At 35.3% G+C, this 23,448-nt stretch overlaps 1 protein-coding gene across 5 annotated transcripts in view; it reads right to left on the bottom strand.

Moving 5' to 3' along the window:
• Positions 1–626: 626 nt before the first annotated feature.
• MACROH2A1 (macroH2A.1 histone) overlaps positions 627–23,448 on the bottom strand; it is a 39,988-nt gene continuing 17,166 nt past the window's right edge. For 3 of the 5 annotated variants that reach the window (XM_081320496.1, XM_081320497.1, XM_081320498.1), the window contains exons 3-9: positions 16,300–16,406; positions 15,806–16,003; positions 15,052–15,159; positions 11,114–11,213; positions 4,764–4,853; positions 3,845–4,019; positions 627–1,314 (exon numbers count right to left, since the gene is read on the bottom strand). In XM_081320496.1, coding sequence (XP_081176622.1) covers positions 1,149–1,314; positions 3,845–4,019; positions 4,764–4,853; positions 11,114–11,213; positions 15,052–15,159; positions 15,806–16,003; positions 16,300–16,406 — 944 coding nt within the window. In that variant the 3' untranslated portion in view covers positions 627–1,148. Of the gene's footprint in view, positions 1,315–3,844; positions 4,020–4,763; positions 4,854–9,380; positions 9,472–11,113; positions 11,214–15,051; positions 15,160–15,805; positions 16,004–16,299; positions 16,407–23,448 lie in introns of all 5 variants that reach the window. The other 2 variants (XM_081320499.1, XM_081320500.1) reach the window with 2 other exon arrangements.

The following is a 23,448-nucleotide window of genomic DNA, read 5'->3' on the forward strand; positions in this document are numbered from 1 at the left end:
ATACACGGAGAACAGAACAGAACAGAACAGAATAGAATAGAATAGAATAGAATAGAATGCTGGAAGGGACCTATGCCATCTCAGACAAGTGACTGTCTAGTCTTTTCTTAAAAACCTCCAGTGATGGAGCACCCACGATTTCTGAAGGCAGGCTGTTCCACTGGTTAATTGTTAATTGTTCTCACTGTTAGGAACTTTCTCTTTAATTCCTGGTTGCTACTCTCTTTGATCAGTTTCCAACCATTATTGGAGAATAATTTGACCCCCTCTTCTTTGTGGCAGCCTCTCAAATACTAGAATATTGCTATCATGTCACCCCTATTTCTTCTTTTCTTTAGATTAGCCAAACCCAACTCCTGCAGCCATTCTTCATATGTTTTAGTCTCCAGGCCTTGCTGTTGGAATGCTGTTACTTCCCCACCAAAGTGGTACCTATTTATCTACTTGCATATGCATGCTTTCCAACTGCTAGGTGGGCAGGAGCTGAGGCAAGTAATGGGAGCTCACTCCGTCGTGTGGTGATTGAGTCTCAAGCTGACAAGCTCAGCATCTTTAACCGCTGAGACACTGCTCCACCCATCATTTTTACCTAGGACTTGCAAATCATTAATTCAGACAACACCAAGACCATTTCAAACATTTTACTAAATCAATTCACACAAATTCCAAATTGCAAATATAATTAAGGTCAACAGGGTACTTTTCTCCTTGGATCCATCATTAAGACATGAAATAAACACAAAATAGATAGGTAGCATTTTTTTCTTCTTTAAAAAGATGAGAAAGGAGTGCCACCTGATAAAAGCACCACAACACTGTTACAAAATAGGGTCTGCCGGTTTCTTCTTTCACCAAATAAAAAGACTATGGACTGCTAACAACTTTCCAATCAACGCATAATTCATTAAAATAAAACTATAAAATCTCCTAGATTACACTACATTCAGACAATGCCTGGAATACAGTGCATTGAACAGCAGTAATGTCAACTATCAGTGCCAACATAAAATATTTTTTAAAGTTAAAAAAAAGCCCATCTTTAATTCCCTAGATGAATGAACTTTAAAATAAGGGGCTCTCTGTTTTACAATGAGGAATTTAAGGAGAGGGGTCTGGGCAAAGAGGCAAGTATCATTTGCTTTCTAGACTTAGTTGGCATCTAACTTGGCCATTTCTTGCACATAAATCCCTATACTCTCACTATCAAAGAGAACAAAATAGACTGTCTTGATTGAAGAGGACATCGTTGATACAAAATAGGTGGAAATGGCTTTCAGGATCAGCTGAGCAGCAGTCTGCTTTGGGAAACCATTCCTATTCACAGAATTGTGGAGAGAAAAGATAATTAAAGTTTGTTTTAAAAAAATTGAAAGATACATAGGAATCTCAATATGTTTAAAGAAATGTCACAAAATCCTAATGAGGCTTGCAACAAAATGTGGTTTCCTAGTACCAAAGGAATTTTATAAATTCCTGTATCTACATGCTTGGGAGTACAACCACTGAAATCTCTCTCTCTATCTCTCAGTGTGTGTGTGTGTGTGTGTGTGTGTGTGTGTGTGTGTGTGTGTGTGTATAGGAATGTGCTGTGCGGCTTGCAGAAGCTTGAAGGAAAAATATATGGAATGAGATTCAAAAGGAAATGAGGGAGACCCTGGTTCTCTTTTTCACTTATCTGAAGAGCAGAGACAAAAACAGAAAGCAGGAATTAATGGCAGCTCTTTCCTTCTTGACAAGCCCCATCTTCTCTTTGTAGACTGACTTCTTAAACCACCATGGCTTGTAAAGCAGTCATTCTTAATAACCAAACATAAGCTATGGAAGAGCTTGTAAAAGCCGGGCTCAGTTCAGCTTAGGCAGCAATATATAATCAGTGGATCTCTACAAATTTATTGTTAACCCCCCCTCCAAACCTACTCCAAATGTTCTGAATGAATTTTAATTTTTAATGTGACAGAATGTGAAATATTACAAATTAAACTTTAATTAATTGTATTTCATGTCATGCTAAATCGAACATGTGCGTTAATTTGAAACAAATTATTATCATTTTGCTGGATTTATTTTGGGGGTTGCTGGGTCTACAGTATGTCCTTATTCTCTTAACCTAAAAATGTTGTGTACCGTTACGCTACAGTAATGTTGAACTTATGGAAACAACTCACATAAGTTTTTTCATATTTTCCGGGAATGCCTAACTAACCGAGTGATTGCAAATCCTAAGAAACAAGCAGTGGACAAAGGGGATTCTTGATCAGTTCCAATAACAACAGTTGAATAATGTAAGCTTTTAAAGGACTTTGAAGATATGCTCTGAAGTCTACATTTAAACAACCGTACTTGATACTTTAGAGAAGAGTATATAGAACTTTGAACTTTTAAAATACTATTCTACAAATTTGGTTTGCTGAAATCAGACATTGTAGAACATCTGGCACAACAATTATATATTTCCCATTGTGCCTCCTCCCCCTTTCCCTCTTTTCTCGAAACACACATACTTATAATGAATCACCCCATGTAAACTCATGTTTTATCCATAAAATTGGACAGAATTGTTTATATAGATTTAACGAGTAATGTCTGCTTGACAGATGTCTGTCCTGGAACAGCTGTGTACATGTGTTGGGACTGAGAGAAAAATGCTGCTCTTAAAAAACTTTCTTATGTTTTAAGATTTTTATTTACCATTCTTCAGATTTGTTGAACTCAACTGACAAGATGAGTATGCTATTCTTTAAAGGGACACATTTTCACTTGGAATGTCATATCTGATTGAATACTATTAAACTTCCCTCTATATACATAAACAGTGCCACACAAGATAACTTTATCATATAGTAAACATTTTTTTCATGTTGTAATTAATATTTAAAATCTTAAGACATTCCTCTTCCTGGTCATTTGGGACAATTTCTCAAAATATAACACGTTCAGAGATGAGAGAGAGAGAAAACTCCGTTCATCAAGGAAACAGTGTAAAATTGTTTTATAAACATTTTACCTGCAAAAATGTTTTTCATAATATTGGCTCCTCTCACTGCACCATTTCCTAACATTTAATCATTCTAGCCATGGCTAATATGTTACCAAGGTTATAGGTCTGACCTCACTAAAGATTGTAGACAGAAATGAATGTCATCATTATTGTTTGCACCACTAAAGATAAAAAGGGCACTGCTGAGTCACCCAGCTTAGTCATTTGTCTCACTAAGTGGCCGTTCAGAAGCATGGCAAAGCAATAAGCCAATATTAAAGAACAGTGTACAGCAGGGGTGTCAAACTGCCGGCTCACAGGGCGGTTTCATCATACCGAAGCTGCGCCCACCCCATTGCCGGCAATGCAAGAAGAGTCGCGATACGTTGCGACACGTCATGTGACGTGGCGAGTTTGATACCCATGGTATATAGCAAGCTGTAACATATAAACTGCAAGGATTTAATCATTTTGCAACATAGCATTTTTTGAGACGCAGAAGCCATTATAATGCAATAACTTAGGATCATTATAGCTATCGCACATTTGTATGGATTTAGGTTTTATAGAAAAGAAAAAATACCTTTCAGCTCTATGTTTGGAAATTATAAAGACTTCATCTTAAATCAACAGAAGGAAATGGTTGCTTAATATAATCCACAGTGGTTAGTAATAAGAAGCAAGCAGAACTGTCAGGGATCATATTGACACTAAATCATGGTTTATAGTAAGTAATTTATCATGCCAAAACACAAACCTTGGATTATAAATCACAATGTTGCCAAGCCACAAAAAATAATCACTTTACTGTCTAGCATGTTGTGTGAATATAGATTTGGGGACAAACTGGATGAATTCCAGGTTTACCTGCCACTTCCAATGGAAGGAAATGCAATTGACTTCAGCTTCTTTTCATCTGCCAGTGCTAAGCAGTTTTTCACTGTCTTTTCCAACAACTCTTCACATTTGTCTGAACCCCAACTGGGGCTATTGCAGTGGATCACAAATTTTGCAGGCAATCCATGTCCTGAACTGACAACAGCTGGTTGAGGAAAAAAATAGACTGTATTTAACATTTTGGAAAATATAATTGGAACAGTATAATTCAGCAATGAAGGATACATAGTTCTTTACTCCAATGGATCACCTATTCTGCATACTGAATGTGACTATATTTATGCCCAGTACAAAGTTTGGACACAAATTTAGAATTTGGTGCTGGGGTGGATAAACATGCCTTGTACTCTACATACTTATACTCTTTGGTTGTACTCACATGAGTTAGGTCAGTAGTGAAATACAAATTCATTACAAATTCACCCCGATTTTCCCCTCAAATGGCATAATGCTTACCATTAATATATAGGTAATACTATATAAGTAAGTAAGCTCTACATACTTACTTAGTTTTTCATTTTTGATTATCTAGGATTCTACACTCCTTCAATCATTCACACTTCCACATGCAGTTGACTTGCATAGGACTATATGCCTGTATTAAATTTTACAAATATAGCAGTTTGAATTAGTGTATATGCTAGTAGTGATTTAAAATTGAATGTATGCATAGTTTATTTTCTTTTTCCCATTTCTCTTGTTTTATTATTTTCAATGTAGTGTTAATACTTTCTTATAAACCCAGGTCCGAAGGCCTTTTTGACACAATCCCCATCAATGACATGCTGAGGACATTATGGTTATTTAACAGAATCCAAGCTAAACTGAACTGCCATCTATGGTACACATAGGTAAAATGTTCCCCATTTTCCAAGGATTTAAACTGCACCTCCTGCTGTGTCCAATGGCCCGTTCTTTTTGCGAAGTTCAACAACAGCCTCCAGGAATTCTTTTCCACCCCGCTTCTCCAATGTGCTCCCTGTGCAAGAACAGAGCAGTGACTGTTCCACATCCAACACAGCATTTATCACTTCAGGTGGCTACACATCACAGATTTCTCTGAACAAAAAACGGGGGTGGGGGGACTGCAAAGTAAGATCTAAACCTTTGAGGACTGGTCCAAAAGTAACAACTCCCTCTTGATCTCCATCTTTTTAAAGATTTGCCCTCCCACGGGATTTATCCTGATGCAATTTGCAATGCCAACCAGCAGGGCAGTGACATTTCTTGCTGCTGCTTCCATAGAACCACAGTAGACATGTCTTCCGGAGAATGGGCTAATGCAATGAGACTTGACTCTTGTACCAACGCTTTCCCATGGAGGGTAAGGTTCCCCCTTTCTGTTACAGACTGCTTTAAAGACAAAGTTGCCATAAGAAGAACTTGAAACTCACCTCATCTTCATCCCTGACCCCAACAGGTGGCCCCCGGGAGTGTAACAGTCTTGTGAGTGCAACTGGCTGCTTTACTTGACAACTGCCCGGCTTGTTGAACCACCTTTAACCAAGAGGAAGAGCCTCAGAAATAAGGAGATTCTCTAGGGTACCCCCTTCCCTCCACTGAATTGCTTCACTACAGCTACGGAAGTGTAACAAATGCTGCTCGAGTTAGGAAGGGAGCTGCATCATTTCCATTACTGGCTGAGGTTTGCGCAAAGGCAGTCCACCATGAACTGGTTTAGATCTTATTTTGCAGCTTTACCTTAATACAGAGAAAATAGAACGTAGCTGGAAAAGGTTCATTCCTAATGAAGCACCCAAAACACATTGCATTTGTTCCATGATTATACAAGGAGTGAGGCAAAGAAACAGTGACAGTGAGACTGGATTAATTCTGGATTAAAGCAGTAACTTTGTAAATTGATCTCTGCAGCCTAATCATAAACATATTTACCTAGTAAGTAACTCAGGGCTTATTTCAAGAGAATTCGTGAAGATACTTAGAAACAATGCCTCAGGTTGCAACCTTTGCCAAATTCAGCAAAGCTTACTTCCAGGTAAACATGCGTAGGGTCAGGCTTTTGATGCTCTAGAACAATATTTCCAAAATGAATTCACTCAAGTGATATGGGGGGGCAGCTGTAATTTCTAATGGAAGTCCACATATTATATGCTCATTGAAAAATACTTCTTAACTTGGTAGTAGGTACTGAAACCAAGTATCTATAACTATTGGGAATCTATTATGCTTTATTTGATTAATCTGAGAAGATATTTATTGTTTTTATTTTGGCTGGCTGGGGAATTCTGGGAGTTGAATTGACGAGTTTGATACATGCATAACCTGCCTTCCTTCTATCACGGACCCATTCTAACATTAAGGAGGGTCCCAAGTGTTTTTTTCTCCAAGCATGGACTAGATCCACGTATCCTCAGTTCTTGGAAAACTGACCTTGGGAGTTAGCAAAATCAAGTTATTGAAAGAAAAGAATATAAACGACTCACACATTTTTTAAAATATTAATTGTTAGTCCACTGTCTATAAGCTGTGGCTCCTGATCCTTTTTATTTATTTGTTTGCACTGCTTCTGTGTTCCACAGGAGTTATACTGCTGAACTACAGGTAGGAAACTCCAGATTAACAGATTCACTCCACAGTAGCCTTGCAGGCGAGATGGGCGGCGTAAAAATTTAATAAATAAATAAATAAATAAATAAATAAATAAATAAATAAATAAATAAATAGACTCTTGATTTTCAAACAATTTTCGCAGTAGTAATAGCAAACAGGCCGACCTGGACTGATGATAAGGGGTTTTTAATATGGTTTTAAGGTTTTATTGGTTGTAGTTGGGGCTATAGATATAGTTTAATTTTTAATATTTGTATTTTTACTTGTATTTTACTGTTGTTAGCTGCCCTGAGTCCTTCGGGAGATAGGGCGGCATATAAGTCCCATTAAATAAAAATAAATAAATAAATAAATAAATAGAAATGAGGACTGTCTGTCAAATGGTAAGGCATATGTTTTTGCATGTAAAAGCTTTCATGCTTTTCCCCTAAGATCTGAAAAGACAGGGAGAGCCTAAGATTTGACATGTGTGAAACTGCTGAAACTCATTGCACAGAACTCTAAATGAAAATGGACTGTCTCAAGCTACATTGACTCAGTGTCAAGAAACTTGACAGAAATGTTTATGGGAACAGTGACCATTAGGAAGTGATCACAATGGCTATAAAGGAACTGTGTACTGTAACTTCCTCAAAGGTAACTGAAAATATTCCTTGAAAGATGCTATACTGGCCAAATGCAAACATTCAGCAGGAATCAGTTCCGGAAGCCTGAAATGATTTTTTTAAAAAATATATTTTTACTTTTCTTTTGCTACTTTAAAATGGGAAGCTTGCTGACTGGAGGAATGTAGACAGGGCTTTTATCAATTTCCTAAGGCAATTTTTATACAGATGATTTACCACTTCAGGCTGGGCTGACAAGGTCTTTTAAATTATTATTCAAAATTTTTCCTGAGTCTATATTTTTATACAACTTTAAAAAAGCTATGAGCATTTTTTTAGTATTGATGGATATATAGTTGTATTGTAGAAGTATTAACTCGTACTTAAGGAATGAAATGCGGTCTCCATTTTACATTAGAAGGATGGAGTGTCTTTCTGTTTTCATCATGCTCTATAGCTTTCAGCTGAGGGGCTCTTTGCTCAATACAAGCATAAATATATGTGTTACTCCCATAGAATAATATCACTATTTCATGCTGTCAAAGCAGGCATTGGTATAACGGTGACAACAGCAGATGCCTATAAAATTTGTGAAATATTTCCCCAACATACACTGCGGTTAGAAAGGTCTATATAGAAATAAAAGTTAATCATTTGAAGCTAAGCATTTATGCAGTTCTATTCTTTCTTCCAGCAGCCACAGGGAATTAGAAGACAATTCGGGTATTCCTCTCCCAAATCAAATATTGTTACTCAAACACATCTATTTTTAGAAATTATGGGTTCTGTAAGTCAAAATAAAGGATATAATATATATGTAAATTTTTCCATTGATTTCAATGGAAATAAGCACCACCAAGGTAGAATGGATCAAATGATTACTTTAAAATGTATATGGTTTCTGATCTATGATATTCCATGTGAAATTCTGCACAAAACTTAGTTTTGGCCATTTTTCTTACGTCCTTAGAATATGCAGGGGGGGGAAAAGGTGGGAACTGGATATGGCAGCTTAATGAAAATGTACATGGTTTTCAAAATTGCAAATTTGTTATTGATAAATTATAGGGATAAAATGTAACCAACGTTATATTCTTTATATTGTCTGAAGAATCAGGTACCTACAGTACTTTACCACAGAGATTCTTTTGCGACCTTATATCGAGAATTTATATAGAAATACAATGTGGCCTTTGAGTTTTATGATGGACTTTTATTTGCCTTACTGAAATGGTGTCCCTGATTAACTTGTCATATACTTTCCAAATTAAGAGATTCAGGTATTAAAACATTATAATACCCAGTAATAAATGCACTGACTATGGTAATATTGTTAACATAGTTGATTTAAGGAGATTAAAGTTATTGGCATTCAAATACTAATGTTATTGTATCTTGATCTTGCAGTGGTTCCTAGTATTTCTTATCACTGTAATTTGCTATGCTATGAATTTACCTCCCAAATATCATTGTTTTAATACTGGCAGTCCCTTAATTTGATAATACATTCGTAGGCTGTCATTCCATGCTTCCCACAGGCTCATCTTTCCAAACACATTTCCCAAATTGTTTCTTCTTCAGATCCGCCACACCTCCAGAACATCAATTTGGAACAGGTGTCCAGTATTATTATGCTTTGATGGTATTATTTAATCTTCACAATTATTAATAAGTAATATTTGTGCTGGAGAATACCTATCTATGTGGTCTTTAAGAGTCCATACTGACTTGATGTCATATAATTGAACAATCAAAATTGGATTTAAGCTTGTGAAATTAGTGTTCTCTCAAAAAAATTACACTTTGGCAAGATGCCTCTGTTAAACGGTGCCTTTCTTAAATGTTACACATTTAGCTCTAGTTTTTAGGGCAAGAGGTTGTATGCCCAGAGATGTAACTCATTCTTACTACACAATGAGGCAGAATCACTGTTTATGTGATAGAGGTAAAGTTGAAACTTCCCAAAAATTAATAAATTAATTATTAGTAACCACAAGAATACACCTAGATTTTCTTGCCTTGTGTTTTCTCTAAAACTCTTTTATATTCACTTGCTAGTTTATTGTAGAGAATTATGGATTTCAGATGGATTTGCATCTATGCACCAACCCTGTCCAACCTTGTTTAGTTTTTTTCCAAGATCAATCAAGGTTGCTTTGAAAAAAAAGAGAGGTTTTTTTTTCACTTAACCATTTAGAATTTGCTTTGGAATTGAGGTGGATTGCTGGAAGTGAGAAAAGAATGCAGCTCTGCAGAGCAGAGACAAGGTTGCTGCTGCTGATTGGTCATGCATACACACACAAAGTCTGCAGCACTGAACTCTCCATTACCTACTTCACCACCGGTGTAGAAGTCAGAATTTGTCGGGTGAACGACAGCATCACTGTCGATTGTGGCAATGTCAGCCTGAACAACTTGCAACTACAACAGGTAAACAAATGTGTATCAACCATGTTGGTCAAAGACCCAGAACAGGATCTACATTTATGTACATACCAACATCCTTCTTTATCCTACCTTTTGGGATCCAAAATATGTATAATAAACCATCACAATAAAGCCTAAGAGTCTGTGTACAGGTATGTGCTGAGAAAAGGGAGAATGAAAGGAGAAGATAGAGAAACATCAAATACATAACTTTTAATACTTGACCAATAGGTCAAAGACACTGCATTTCAGGAAGGAAGTATAAAGAACAGCTAGCATCTTCTTGGTTTTGCAGAACCTGTAAAAATGTAATCTTAAAAAACATGATAACACCATCCAATCTGGCTCATCAAATCTAACAAAGCAACTTTCTCCATTCTGATACACTATCTTTCCAATATTCCTTGATTTTTATTTCCCTCTAACAATGTATTAATCACGTTGTGAATATTTATGCATTAAGACCTATAGAAATCAGGGTGCAGTTTAACTCCCCAGAGGTTCTGGGAGCATTTTCAGCTTGCAGTACTATAGCTACTTACTGAATGTTTAACTCTGTTGAAAGGGGCAGATATCCTGAATGGCTTGGGGACAAGGGAGGAAACGAAACATAGCCTTTTGCTTTGACAGTCCATTGGGGTCATTCGGGCCTGAATAAGCAGTGGTGGTGATGAATGCAATGGCGATGTTATCCTGAGGCAAAATTCTTAAACTCTTCCTCTGACACTAATAATAGGAAAAAACTGTATGACTGAGTACTGGGTCTTTGAAGGATGTAAATAATTTGCAAATAAATAGATTATAATGTGCCTTTACTCTACAGTTCCCACTAGTAGATTTATGTCTAAGGAACTGAAAAATCCAAGAATAAATATATCTAGAGATTTCAGCATATTTGTTCTTTAATTTCTAAACAAACAAAAACATGGGACTGTATGGAATTCACCACGGTTTTTCATTTTAATGAAAAAGTGCTAGCTTCCTAGTTTAAGTTCCAAAATATGATACTTTTATATTTATATTTTATACTTTTATATTTTATATAAGACAGTTGCCTAGAGAAAACCCACAGAAGGATACAATGCTTATAGTGTTATCCTAACCAATTTCCATTCTATTGAATGGAGTTTGTTCCATGTAAGTCTGTGTAGCACTGCATCCTTAACTATCTAGGTCTATCCATTTTTGTCTTTAGCTAAAACAATGAAAATAGAAAAACTGAAATCAGAATGGAGAAGCTGCTTAGTTTGAAGCCAACTTGATGATATAAAGAGCTATTTCAGTCCTCAGAATTTATATGCAAAATATCCCCAAGGGAACCAACAGTCACATCTGATTATTATGGAACAACATTTAAATGATTTCAGAGTTACTCAGAGAGTCATTTTCATTCAAGTAGTATCCAGAGAAAGCTACCACATATTAATAGTCTTTCCACTATGTATTTTGAATACTAAAGATGCACTCCTCTATCTTCTTACCTGTGTTAAGTCCCTGTGCAATCAAATGGGATTTGTATCTGAGGAACATGCATTCAGTTGCACGATAAAATATTTAAATTTATTACATGAAAATAATCTGCAAATTCCATAATTTCCATGTGACTGTTAGTTATAGCCACCCATTCCCCATTTACCTAGATCATCTTTAAGGTCAATGTCAGCATTGGTGGGATTGATAATGGCCTCCACTTCGAAGCCGGCTAAATTACTGATTTCACTGTGAATTAGGTTCAGCTGAAAAGAAAAGCATGAGGTGGGAAATAACAACAGGACAGTTGGGAAATCACAGAGAAGCTGCAGTCAAAGTAAGCTTTGCAACATAGATGAGGATAGCATCTCTGAAGGCAAATGTGCAAAAAATAAACAGCAGGTCATAAAGAAAGTTGCTTATAAACAAACATAGAGTATGTTTCAAACTCTAGACATTAACGTGATTCTCCACATGGGAAGTCAAAATTTGACAGAACAGGGCTTAGTTTACAAATTGTAATGCCAGATGGGGAAGGGTCTGGAAAAGTCCAAGGATGCTAAGTTGCTCGGAATTGCTACTAAACCTTACTCATGCAACCCTATTGATCATAATAGCTGAGATTACACAGGGCATCCATTTAAATTGATGTGACAATAGCCTTCCTTCACATTATTCATTTGTTATTTTTTGTGATGGGTAGAGAGGTCATTTTTGTTCAAATTATTTTGGCAGAGTGCATGAGTATCACTACATAGTTTTTGAGTTAAACAGTAAAAAGCATCCTAAAATCAAGAGTAATTTCAACTGAAGCCAGTAAGATGTACTTCCCAGTAGCCATGGGATGGACTGCATTGTAAACAGGGCAGAGACACCCTGAAAAGTTTGATTGTAATACTTCCATTTTAAAATTTTACTTTTGGATTAAAATGAATGATATGAATATCCATTCTTAAACACCACCAGAGATATGGTAAAATATTTTATTCTTTTCTAATATTTTCTGGGTTGTTTTTTTCATGTTCTGTTGTTTGAAACTTGTACTAAGATTGCAAAAAAAAAGTGGGGGGAGGTAGAAGAAAAAAATCAGACTCATTTAAAAAGGAAATGAAATATTAATGAAGGAAGGGTTCATGCTGTTATATGTATATGTACGAAATTCTAGCTGGATTATAGTCTTAATTATTGTTTTAATATTTCATTTGTAACTAAATGAGAGGTAAGATAGCGGACTTGCCTAAAGCAAAGAAAGCATGGAAATGCTAATACCAGTCATCTATTCCTGCTTTCTGAACTTCAGTTAAATGAACACGTTATGTCTGAATCAATCCATTGCTTACATTCCACTGTTTTCAAAATGCCATAAGTAATAAGCACATACTGAAAGACAGCCTACTGTACAAATCCAGTAAGAGCAGGATCTTAATTTGAAAATAAATTTCCAATTATGCATTTAGACCCAATAAAAAAGGCATAGGAAAAGAAAATGTATTTAGCCTGTTGTATGTTTAGTGGAGAGTTTGCATGCTTAAGCTTGTAAACAACAAATTATATTTTGTGCAAAACAATTCTTTTCTCAAAGGAAATGTTCAGTGGGTACATAACATTTCCCTGCCCTCCCCCATTAGACAGCAGAACATTCTCCTGCTTGTCGAAAGGAGTTCTTTTGAATGGAAGCATGGCAGATGGGAATATTGTCTCTTAGGCTCCTCCCACTGTCACAAAATATGTTTTTCTCTTCAATTTTTACTGTACGGCACATGATAGCTACGTGGGTTATGTCATGGATAAGCATTACTCGAAACCAGTCTGTACATGGTATAATTCCAATTATACAACTTAAAAAAGAGAGGTATTTCTATTGTTATTATCTGCTGCCACCATTTCAGATTATGTCTTTCCAGGAGCCAAAGATTTCTTTGACTTCTTACAGGCTTCCATGTATGTTACTAGCAGCTTGTGAAATGAATGTGGTTAGAACACCATGACATTAACAGGATTAAGAGGGTTGAGATTAAGAATGCTCCACATAATGGTCTTTTGACATCAATTTCATTTAACCACTATTGATTCGTAACAAATATTTTTTTTGGCCTCACACATAGTAAAGTAATATAATATGACTAATAAATATAATAAATGTAATATAATAAATAATATAATATAATATTTTAGCTCAGTATTCAAAGTTTATGATAACAAACAATAACATTTAGAACAGCAGGGTTAAACTTTGTAAATATGGCTAAATATATACGCAATGCCTTCTTAGGTACAAAAAAATTCTCTTATTTGTATATATGGATTCTTGCTATGATACAGTCTCATATTATCTTGTATATCTCCATACATTATTATTTATAAACCAGTATTTATTGCCCAACCTTTAGCAAACAGCTCTTAATACTTATGGATGTATCTTGATGAAGAATTTCAATTCTCATCATACCAGTACAGTAGAATAATATGATTAGAAGCCATATCAATATAAATCATGTTAAAAGACAAATATTTTCTGAACATATTTACAATCTTATCTATTCCTGTGAAAATTTATCTCTGAAGGTTTCTTGTATGTATATCAAGCTCTAGTGTTTCAATGCAATATAATAGCCAATGAAATGTGACACTATGACACCAGAAGAAATCTGTTTACCATTTTTATAACAAAACATGGTACACTTTATTTTTAAACATTTTCTTGATGTAATTCAGGTTGAATTTAAACTGCAAGGGAAATATGTAGCAACATGTGAACTGCATAAAAATATGCCTCCACATATGCCTTGAAAAACCTAAGAAGTGGAGAGATCAGGTACGAAGACCTGCTTAATGTATCTCTCACCCACCAATCCCTCCAATGTTTTCAAAATTCTTTCCTCCCTTGGATGTATTCAGCGTATGAGTTGGGATTGGGTTAAGCCTGTGTGAAAGGTCTTTGAATTGTGGCCTTGAATCCTCTTGCAATATCTCCACTTAACAAAATTACCATTTACTATATAGTAGCACATCCCTTTTAGAAACTGATGCACGCTTCTTGTATTGCCTTATATTCTATTCACATTAATTTGTGACTCTGGGCTACTACATTAATCCCCTCCTTTCCCTATTTATGCTTGCAACTTATTTCGAGGACGATATTCTAAGCTTGATTTTGCCCACTTTCCCTCTTTCTCTTGTGCTGAATTATTGCTACTCTGGATTAGTGAAACCTTTTCCTTACAATTATAGTTCAGGCTTTTTATCTCCATTAAATGGCGACCAAAAAGTTTCAGTTTTATGAATAATTTACTTAGCCAAATGGTGTTCCTCATCAATATCCTTTACTAGGTTTTCATTCTGTTTTATATCCAAAATAAATGCAATGTCCTTACTTCTTCATGGCTGTACTTTCACTTATTTTTTTTAAACTTTCTGCCCAGTCTTTGGTTCCCTCTATTCTGCCAGAGTAATCCACTTGAAGACTATTTCTCTCTCTCTCTCTCTCTCTCTTCTTGGAAATAAAAGCAGCACGTCTTCCTCTTACAAATGCTTAGAGCAGCACACACACACCCCCACACCAACCTTTTGGATGCCAAGGACCGCTTCCATGGAGAGCACTCTTTCGTGGAGAGGGCATGGTTTTACACGCTGCCTGGGCCCCGTATATGGGCATATGGGGCTTTGCTCGCTTGCACAGCCCAGTGCCTGGCAGGCTGTGGATCAGGGCTGGTCCACAGCCCGGGGATTGGGGATGCCTCACCTAGAGGCCTGTCTTTTCTGTGACTTTTGGATTAACCTCCAAATCATTATTCCCAATTGTAACCAAGTTTCAAGTGTACGCAACTGTGTTCATTCACATTTATTATTAATCTTATGTCTGTTTAAATTTTACTGTTCTTCGGAGTGGGGTCTGGTTTTTTTAATCGATTACGTTTTATAAATTGATGGCATTCTGTACTTAATATGTATAATTTACAATACATGTAAAATAAGTTGCAGATATGCACTTTTATTCATGTATACCTCTAGGTTCAATTAAGTGCATGTATTAAACACACGCGCACGCGCGCACACACACACACACACACACACAGAATATTTTGATTAAATGCACAAACCTACCTTTTGCCCAAGAAATAGACTTTTGGTGGATAAGACAGTGAAACCATCTGTTGGGGTGCCTTCTGTTGTGCTGTCAGCACTTGCTGATTTACTGACTTCTCCCTGTTTCTTTTCACATATAAATCAGTTAACCAATCAGCTTATTAGCAAATCCAACTTTAATGAAACATTATATAACTAACACACACACACACACACACAGAGGGGGAGGGAGAGGGGGAGAGACACACAGAGAGAGCAACTATATGCTGGGATAAGCAGATTCCAGAGAGAAAAGAAAGTTAGCACAATTTTGATTTTAGAACTTAAATGCTGAAGTCAGGCCATCCCTCCCACATCTTTTTTCAAGAGCAGCATCTATTTTCTTGTGTTAAAAAACAAATAATAATTGGTGTTAATAGCACCAAGAATAGTTGGCTTTTTCGACTCTCTCTATAGCCAGGAATGAATGAGCAGATAAACTAGAATTGAAAATGTAACTCCTGCACAGCCCTAAAGTCTAACTATACATCTAAATCTATAAAAGAAGTTGAATTTTTATTAGCGTGTATCTGAAAAGTCAGTATTTCACATATCCCCTCTTGAATTACCTAGATCTAATGTAGATATTTTTATGAATTAGAATAATTCAGTGTAATTGCCTTTTATATTATATTAGACTGGAGATATATTTTACTAGTCATCTAGCAACTTAATTGTTTCTGAGCAAAAATGCGTTAAGACTGGATTATAGGGGGAAAAAAATTAAGTGTACCTTAGACTTTCTTGCTACTTTCTTTGCACTTGCTTTCTTTGTTGTGGTTTTCTTCTGTGATGGTGACTTTGCTTTTTTAGCTGGGGGTGGAGTGATGATGGCTTCCAATTTTCCTTTTGAACCCCGCTTTTTGGCCAACAACTCTGGGTGAATATTTGGTAATACACCACCACTGGCTATGGTGACACCTTTCAACAACTTAAAAGGAAGCGGAACAAAAAGATATCTCTGAGGATTTTTAAAACTTGAAGACACTAAGATTTTGATTCTGAAGAAAAAGATAATGAAATACCCAAATTAAGAGTCAAGTCCCTACTGAGTTATGAGACTCTATGACAATTTCAGAGTTAACAACTGCTGATATATTTTCTAATGATATAATTCAACTGAAGCAATTTCGACTTATTTAACAGATGTTACATTTTAGGCAGAATAAGCAGGAAATTAAAAAAGAAAGAAAAATGAACCCTTAAGACCATGGAATGTATTTTCACCTGATTTAACTCTTCATCATTTGCTACAGCCAGCAAGATATGTCTAGGGGTGACACGGCCTTTCTTGTTATCTCGTGCTGCATTTCCAGCCAATTCAAGAATTTCCGCTGCAAAGAAAGATAAAATTGTTTTAAGTCTTTTTTTTTCTTATTTTAAAAACAGAATGCATAACATTATCCAGGAATTTAAAAAATGCAATCTTAAAATCAGTAAAAGAACTATAACTGTTACAACAACATTAAGGATAAAATAAATAGGAAAAGACATTTGATAAGAATTAATTGCACATAATCTGATAACATCTTGTTTCAGCATAGGGATGGAGGACAATATAATTCTATGTGACATCAGAGGTACTCATCTGTGCTAGTTTTCTCCAAAGATGTTCTCTAAAAATACTTTCAGAAAGTATTTTAAATGTATTTTACACATCTGACAGTCTTGAAAATCAACCAGATTTTTAAGGGTTTTGCTAATAACAACTTGATCTGTAAAAAAATTAATAACTGTGTACACAGATGATACATAACATATGTAAGGAAAGAGCAAGGATTAGCTGTCCAGCTAAATAAACAATGGAAATACCCAAATTTTCTATGTTTCAGGGCAATGAACACTAAAAAGCAACTACAGGTAAAGGAAGCAAGAAGATTTAAATGGAAAGAGTCACACAGATAATTATAAAGATAGTTAATAGATCAAGAATGCAAAATCAGCAAGCAGATATTCAATGGATATAGAAGATCTAATAAATAACTAAAATAAGCATACTGTATACATAAATATCTTTAGTTATTGGTATATTTAAAAGCAATAACAGAATTTGTTTAAACAACTTCAACTAAGCACCCTACTCTATGGAAATTCTGTTAATTATGTTAATGGCTCATTTTAATGTTGTTTTTAATTATATCAGTTTTGTGATTTCTTAAACTTATTTTCATTGTAAGCTGCTTCAGCATTCGAATATATGAAAATTGAGGTAAATTCAGTAATAAAAGACTACTGAATACATTTAACAACGTCAAGAGGGTGTATACTTCTATCAGATGCTTTCTGGATTTTTTTTTTTACAAATAATCTGGTCATTAAAGTTTATTGGGAAATCTGTGACAAGCTGTGAATATATTTCATTAATAAGAAAATAACTTTTCAGTGCTTCAGTCAAAATGATGACAGTCTTACTAATTTTATCTTCTACCTAATTCATACTCCACTCTACTTGTTATCAATATCCATTATGATGAATTGCACTGTTCAATTTGGGGATAGGATTTTCTTCCATAGCTATATTAATAACTACTTGGTAGCAAGCAATTCCATTCCTTGCCTTTATTACAGACTAGGAACAGATTTTAAGTTAACATCTGATCTAACATAGAAAAAGTCATAACATACAGTCTACGAGTATTCTCTAAAATTCTACTGGAATGATTTTTTTGTTCTTCACCTATCTCTTAAAATTTTCTAAGGTTATCTCTGTAAAAGGGACCCCCCACCCCAAATAATCATTTAGAGATCTTTGGATATCTCAATCTCTTGTCAAATACAAGATGCAAATATACTGGGAGAATTTAAATTGGAGATACAGCAAAAAGAATGCAAGTACAGAAGAGAAACACATGCATCCCATTCTCACAGTCCTTGATTGACACAATATAACAACAGTACATTTTTCCATCTAGTTTGGGGAATTTTACAGATAGTTTGAGGAACTTTTCTTTTTAATACAACAAGTGACCAATAGTTATATTTTACAAAAAACAAACCAAGCCTGCAAACCACTACTTAAAAACCTGAACCTCCAAGCCAGCAACTTCTTCAAGATAAGAAACAGACACACAGAACTTTTCCAGGAAACTTCACATGTAACTTACACCTGCAATTCTTTAACTGGTTCTCATGAAACATTCTGGTTTTTATACCAGATTTCCATTAATATAGTTTGACACAGGCCTAGCCCAATTTGAAAGTATGTATTAAATATCAGAGGAGGGAAAGCCTACGAGATTGAAAATCCCAAGGTTTAATAGTGGTATCTTGGATCACAGGAAAAATATACATATGTACACTTAGACACTGTTCCGCAACACATGCCTAAACAACGTGCTTAACAGTTGCTGGAAATCGTGACTTCCCTCCAAGTTATTTTTTCTTACTCAATTCCAAGGAGTTGGAGATGGGGAATATTTATCTTGTTTGGAGCTCTTGAATGGAGAGCAAATAATCAAATCAGCAACAGTAACAGCATTACTGTGTAGAAAGTCCATTCAGATGCTGGTATCCAGGGAGGCATAAAAATCCAAAACCATAGTCATGTTTAGTTCTCAAATAAACAATCAGGGTTAAAAGCAAAATTGAGGTCCAAGCTACTAGCAATATACCAGGAGAAGGTAAGGCTACTAGCAAATATTTGAAATGCAGATATTTCCCAGTTCCACATGAACTTCAATTGGAGAGTTTCCTACTCAGGAATCAGATAACAACCTGACAATGTTAAGGATTCTGCTTTAAAAGGGTTAAAACATGTTAAGAATTACATGCCTCCCTCCTCTTTTGCACGCTAACCTGTTGTTGGTTTTTTTGTCTCTCACAATTTTATTCACTGTTGTAAAAATTAATAGAATATACAAAGTGGATATCATAATTTGGAAAATTCTGAATTTTCTAAGAAGAGTAGTACTTTTCACAATAATCATGCTCTTATTATTTCCTATAGTCTCAGACAACTGGGAGAAATAGGTATTTTCTAGCAACTTCGGTTACAAACTCTGTAAATCTGTGATCTCTGATTGCGAACATTTTTACATGCACAATAAATTGCTAATGAGTTTCAAGATATATGGTAATAGCCAAGGTCAGAGCTCTGAACATACTGCATTCATTCTTTTTCACAATGGTGTTCCAAATACTGTAGAACTCCCATGATGTTTTAAAGCAGAGTCTTACATATAAAACAGTACTGAAATGGAAGTAACTGATCAAACTCAAAGTTTGATGTACACTATGGAAATTTATATGGAACGATTCTGCAATTTCATACTTTTGAAATTTAAATGTAGGTTAAATGTCAGCTCTCAAGTCAAATCTGTTGTTCATTACAGAACACAAGTTAAATGCTAAATTTGCATGATGGTTTCTTTTCTCAATACTTAGTTCAAGCAAAAAGTCCTTGGTAATTGTCAGGTGTTCAGGACCTGGATTTTTGCTATGCAAATGTGAATATACCTGACAGCTAGGAATTCTGACTTCATCTAAAGTTTGATTAGATTTTGTTTCCCCTTCTGGGTAGAAATTTTATGTCTTGAGTAAAACCATTTCTCTGATTTCAAAAACATTTGCCTTTCTTTACTTCATTGCAATGAAGTCATAATGTTGAGAATTTAGTTTCTAACAGCTAACAGATGACATGCTGAGCAGTTGCCAGCATTTCCAACACCCTCAAAGCCAAAAAGAGAAAAGTGTAAAAAGTGTGTGAAACTCAACCCTTCAGCCAAAAAGAAATCTGAGAAAAACTCCACAAACTGAGAGATATTAGCATTCAGAATTTTTTTTAAAAAAAACCTGTAATAAACAATTTCTAAGCCATACAGACACTTTATTCTTATTCCCTTTCCCTGTTATACACATACATAAATTAGTCTTCTATTAGTGACTAGTTGATTAGACCATCTTATAGGTTTGAATTTTTTTAACAGAATTAGCACTGTTTTTCTTGAACGTTCCTTTATTTTGAAAAAAAGTACTTCTTTTCTCTAGAAATAATTCTTTTAAAAATGCCAGGGTTACCTTTGCCATAATTAACAGTCAACAGTCATCATTCCACGGATGTATCCTGACAAACCTGTTCACCCAGCCTGTGCATTAAATGTTTAAGGGACAGCTTTTAACGATGCAGTTGACTGAACAGTGTTTAATGAAATTTACATTTTCACTTTAGAAACCTCTGAATTAAAATCCCCCCCAAGCCAAATTACTATTCTATCCTTTCCTTCAACCTTGCAGGTGTTTCTAAAACGTAGGCTTCCAGAAAGCAAAAGGGAGGTAAGGAAGAACATGTTATTTTTTAAGGCTGTGCTACACAATTAAGTGTTTTATAAAACATGCTGATGTGAACAAAGCAGTTCCCTTTGAAGCATAAGGCAGTATCTGTGAAAAAACACATGCAAACCAATCAAGAGTAGCTTTTGGAGCAGCCGTATAAGCTATACAAGGACACGGTTGATAAGAGAGTCCTTTATTCAGGTTAATGTACTTTTTGAAGCACCTCTTTCAAATGCTTTGCTCAGCCGTATTCTTCTTTCCATCTTAACAAGCTATAGAAGAAGTGGTGGAAAAAATATTAGGTGGAAATCTATTTTAGGTTTCTTGTATGAATCACTCCTGTGAACGTCCAACAATAAGCAAGGACAAGCACATGGTAGAAGCTACTTGGAAGCAGCATCAGACAAATTTTGTTGGAATCATTTCTTTGATATGTCTGATGCTGTGTCTTAATAACTTTACAACAGGAGTGTGACCCTATATGCATATTTAAACATTCAATTATTATTTATTGCATTTCTATCACATTTTTCACTAGAAATTCATGACAGTATACAGAAATTTCAAATCCTGTTTTTATCCTCACAATAACCTAGTGTGGTAAATTTGGGTTTAGAGAGATCAATTAGCCAAAGTCATCCAAATGGGAATGTAACTATCAAACCATATTACTTTAGCTCTTAATGGAGTTCAGTGGAGCTTCTTCTCAAATTATTTTTGAACTACAAGAAATATAGTGTAGTATAGCTATACTGCACTATTGAGGCCACCTTTGGAATACTGTGTCCAGTTCTGGTTACCATGATACAAAAAAGATGTTGAGGACCCTAGAAAGATTGCAGAGAAGAGCAACAAAGATGTTAAGATATCTGTAGGCTAAATCATACAATGAACAGCTAAAGAAACTATATAGGTTTAACTTAATGAAGAAAAGGCTCAGAAGAGACATGATAGCAGTCTTCCAATAACAGAGAAGAGAGTGTGGCATGGCACCTGAAGACAGGACAAGAAGCAATGGGTGGAAGCTCATTGGATTCAACCTGGAAATAAGGAGGAAGTTTCCGGCAGTAAGAACAATTAATCAATGGAATTGCCTGCCTCCTAGAATTTTGAGTGCTTCATTAATGGAAGTTTTCAATAAAAGATTGGACAACCATTTTTCCAGGATAGTATAAGGATTTCTGCCTTGGGCAGGGGATTGGACTATAAGACCTCCAAGGTCCCTTTCAGCCCTATGATTCTATGATTTGAAGAAGAAGCTTTTTTAAAAAACAAAAACAAAACAGAACTAAAAGGACCAAAACCTGATAACAAATGTAAATATAAGCTGCTTTCTTATAGACTTTAATAGAAGGAAGTCAAAACATTTATCCTTTCATACTAGCTTCCTCTGTCCCCATTCTTTCTTTTTCCTTCTCTCAATTAGTCTGTAAAATGGTGTTTCCTTTGCCTACCAGTTTACACTTCACTGTTACTCTTTAACAGTTTACACATGCCTTTCCCCCTTTTAAACACATCTAAACATGATTAGACTAAGAACTGCCAGATGTTGCTTGAGTGAAAGCAGTATGCAAGTTTTGGCTCAATTAGTTTACAATTCAAGACCGGTCTTGTGCTCTTAAATTTGCTCTTGGCTTACATCCTTAAGTTCCAAGGGCATTTGTTATAAACTAGTAATTACACGAATTAGACACCAATCACATTGAAAGTGTGTCCCCTTCTGCATTAACATCAATAATTACAAAGTACTAATTTCTTTGGATGCAACACTGGACAAGTCCATGTACCTTCTGCTGGAGCAGACGGTTACCTCTGTCACACTTGCTTAAGGGAACATTACAGGTAGGAAAGAAAGTGAGGCCTAACTTTAGCCACAGTCATTCATTCCTATTATGTGCTTATTCCATGATTTGAACAAATTAATAAATCTCCCTTGCACCAGATTTGCCATCACACAAATTGGGAATAGCTGGATTTGTACTACAATGACAAGATTTTTCAATAATCTAAGCCTCCTAAAGAAAGCTAGTCTTTGAGCTTCGCTTTCTTTTTTCCTTTTTCACCAATTTTAAAAAACCCAACAACCTTGAAAAAGAAATTACCAGTGGCACAGTTATGGTTGCTGGCACCACAGGAAGATCTGGGGGAACCTTATCCACTTCTAACTTTATGACCCCAATAAAGAATTTCACAGGAATAGGGCTTATGAGTGATTTCCTTACCTTAATGAACCAGGCTAATTGAAAAGCAGCAGAAACAGAACATTCAAATGTGTGGCTGTCAGGCAGATTTGTGTGTGAGAGAGAAAGAAGGGGGGGGGGAGGAGAAAGAGAGATTTGTCCCTATTCAATTTTTCAAAAAATGTGTACAGAAGAAAAAACAACTACAATGTGAAATATACCACTAAAATATAGAATATTTAAAAGTGATCAAATAAAAGTTTATGTCAATAATCAATGGTAATGCATTGCTAAAAGACCTGACCAAGTCTGTTATTAAATTCAAGCATAGCACTGAAATATCGAATCAGAAAAAAAATCAAATTGAAATCAGTGTTATAAATAATGCTTTTACATCTGTTTTTGCAAAAGACAGATTTTTTTAAATATGAGGGATATAATGGAAGAAATCTAATGCTTAACCATAGAGATGTTCTACTATGGAATACAAAGTGTGAGTTAGTAGTTAAGATAATAAGGAACATTCTAATCTCAAATATTGATACTGTCTATTAACCCTGCTGCCAAAGTGATCATGAGACATTGGCAAGCTATTATGTTTTCCAAACACCTTCAATGTGGCATCCATCAGCATTTATCTGATGCAACCACAGAAATAAATATTGCTGCTTTTTAGATGGGATAAATAGTTGTTGAAAAGACAAGGGCGAAAGTTAGGGAAAAGATGAAAACAAAAACAAGAATTAGAACCAAAATCCAAACAAGTAAAGCATAGTCAGGAGACAGAAAAGTAATTATTAAAACAAACTGTAAGCTCTTTGTTTTGTGTATATTTAAAGCTGTAAATGCACCTAATTCATAATTTCACACTGGCTTTCACTTAAAAGGAACGGTAACAGAATCCAGGTAGTCCTCGACTCATGAC

This window comes from Vipera berus (assembly GCF_964194415.1).
Source record: "Vipera berus genome assembly, chromosome: 2".
Classification (NCBI taxonomy): domain Eukaryota; kingdom Metazoa; phylum Chordata; class Lepidosauria; order Squamata; family Viperidae; genus Vipera; species Vipera berus.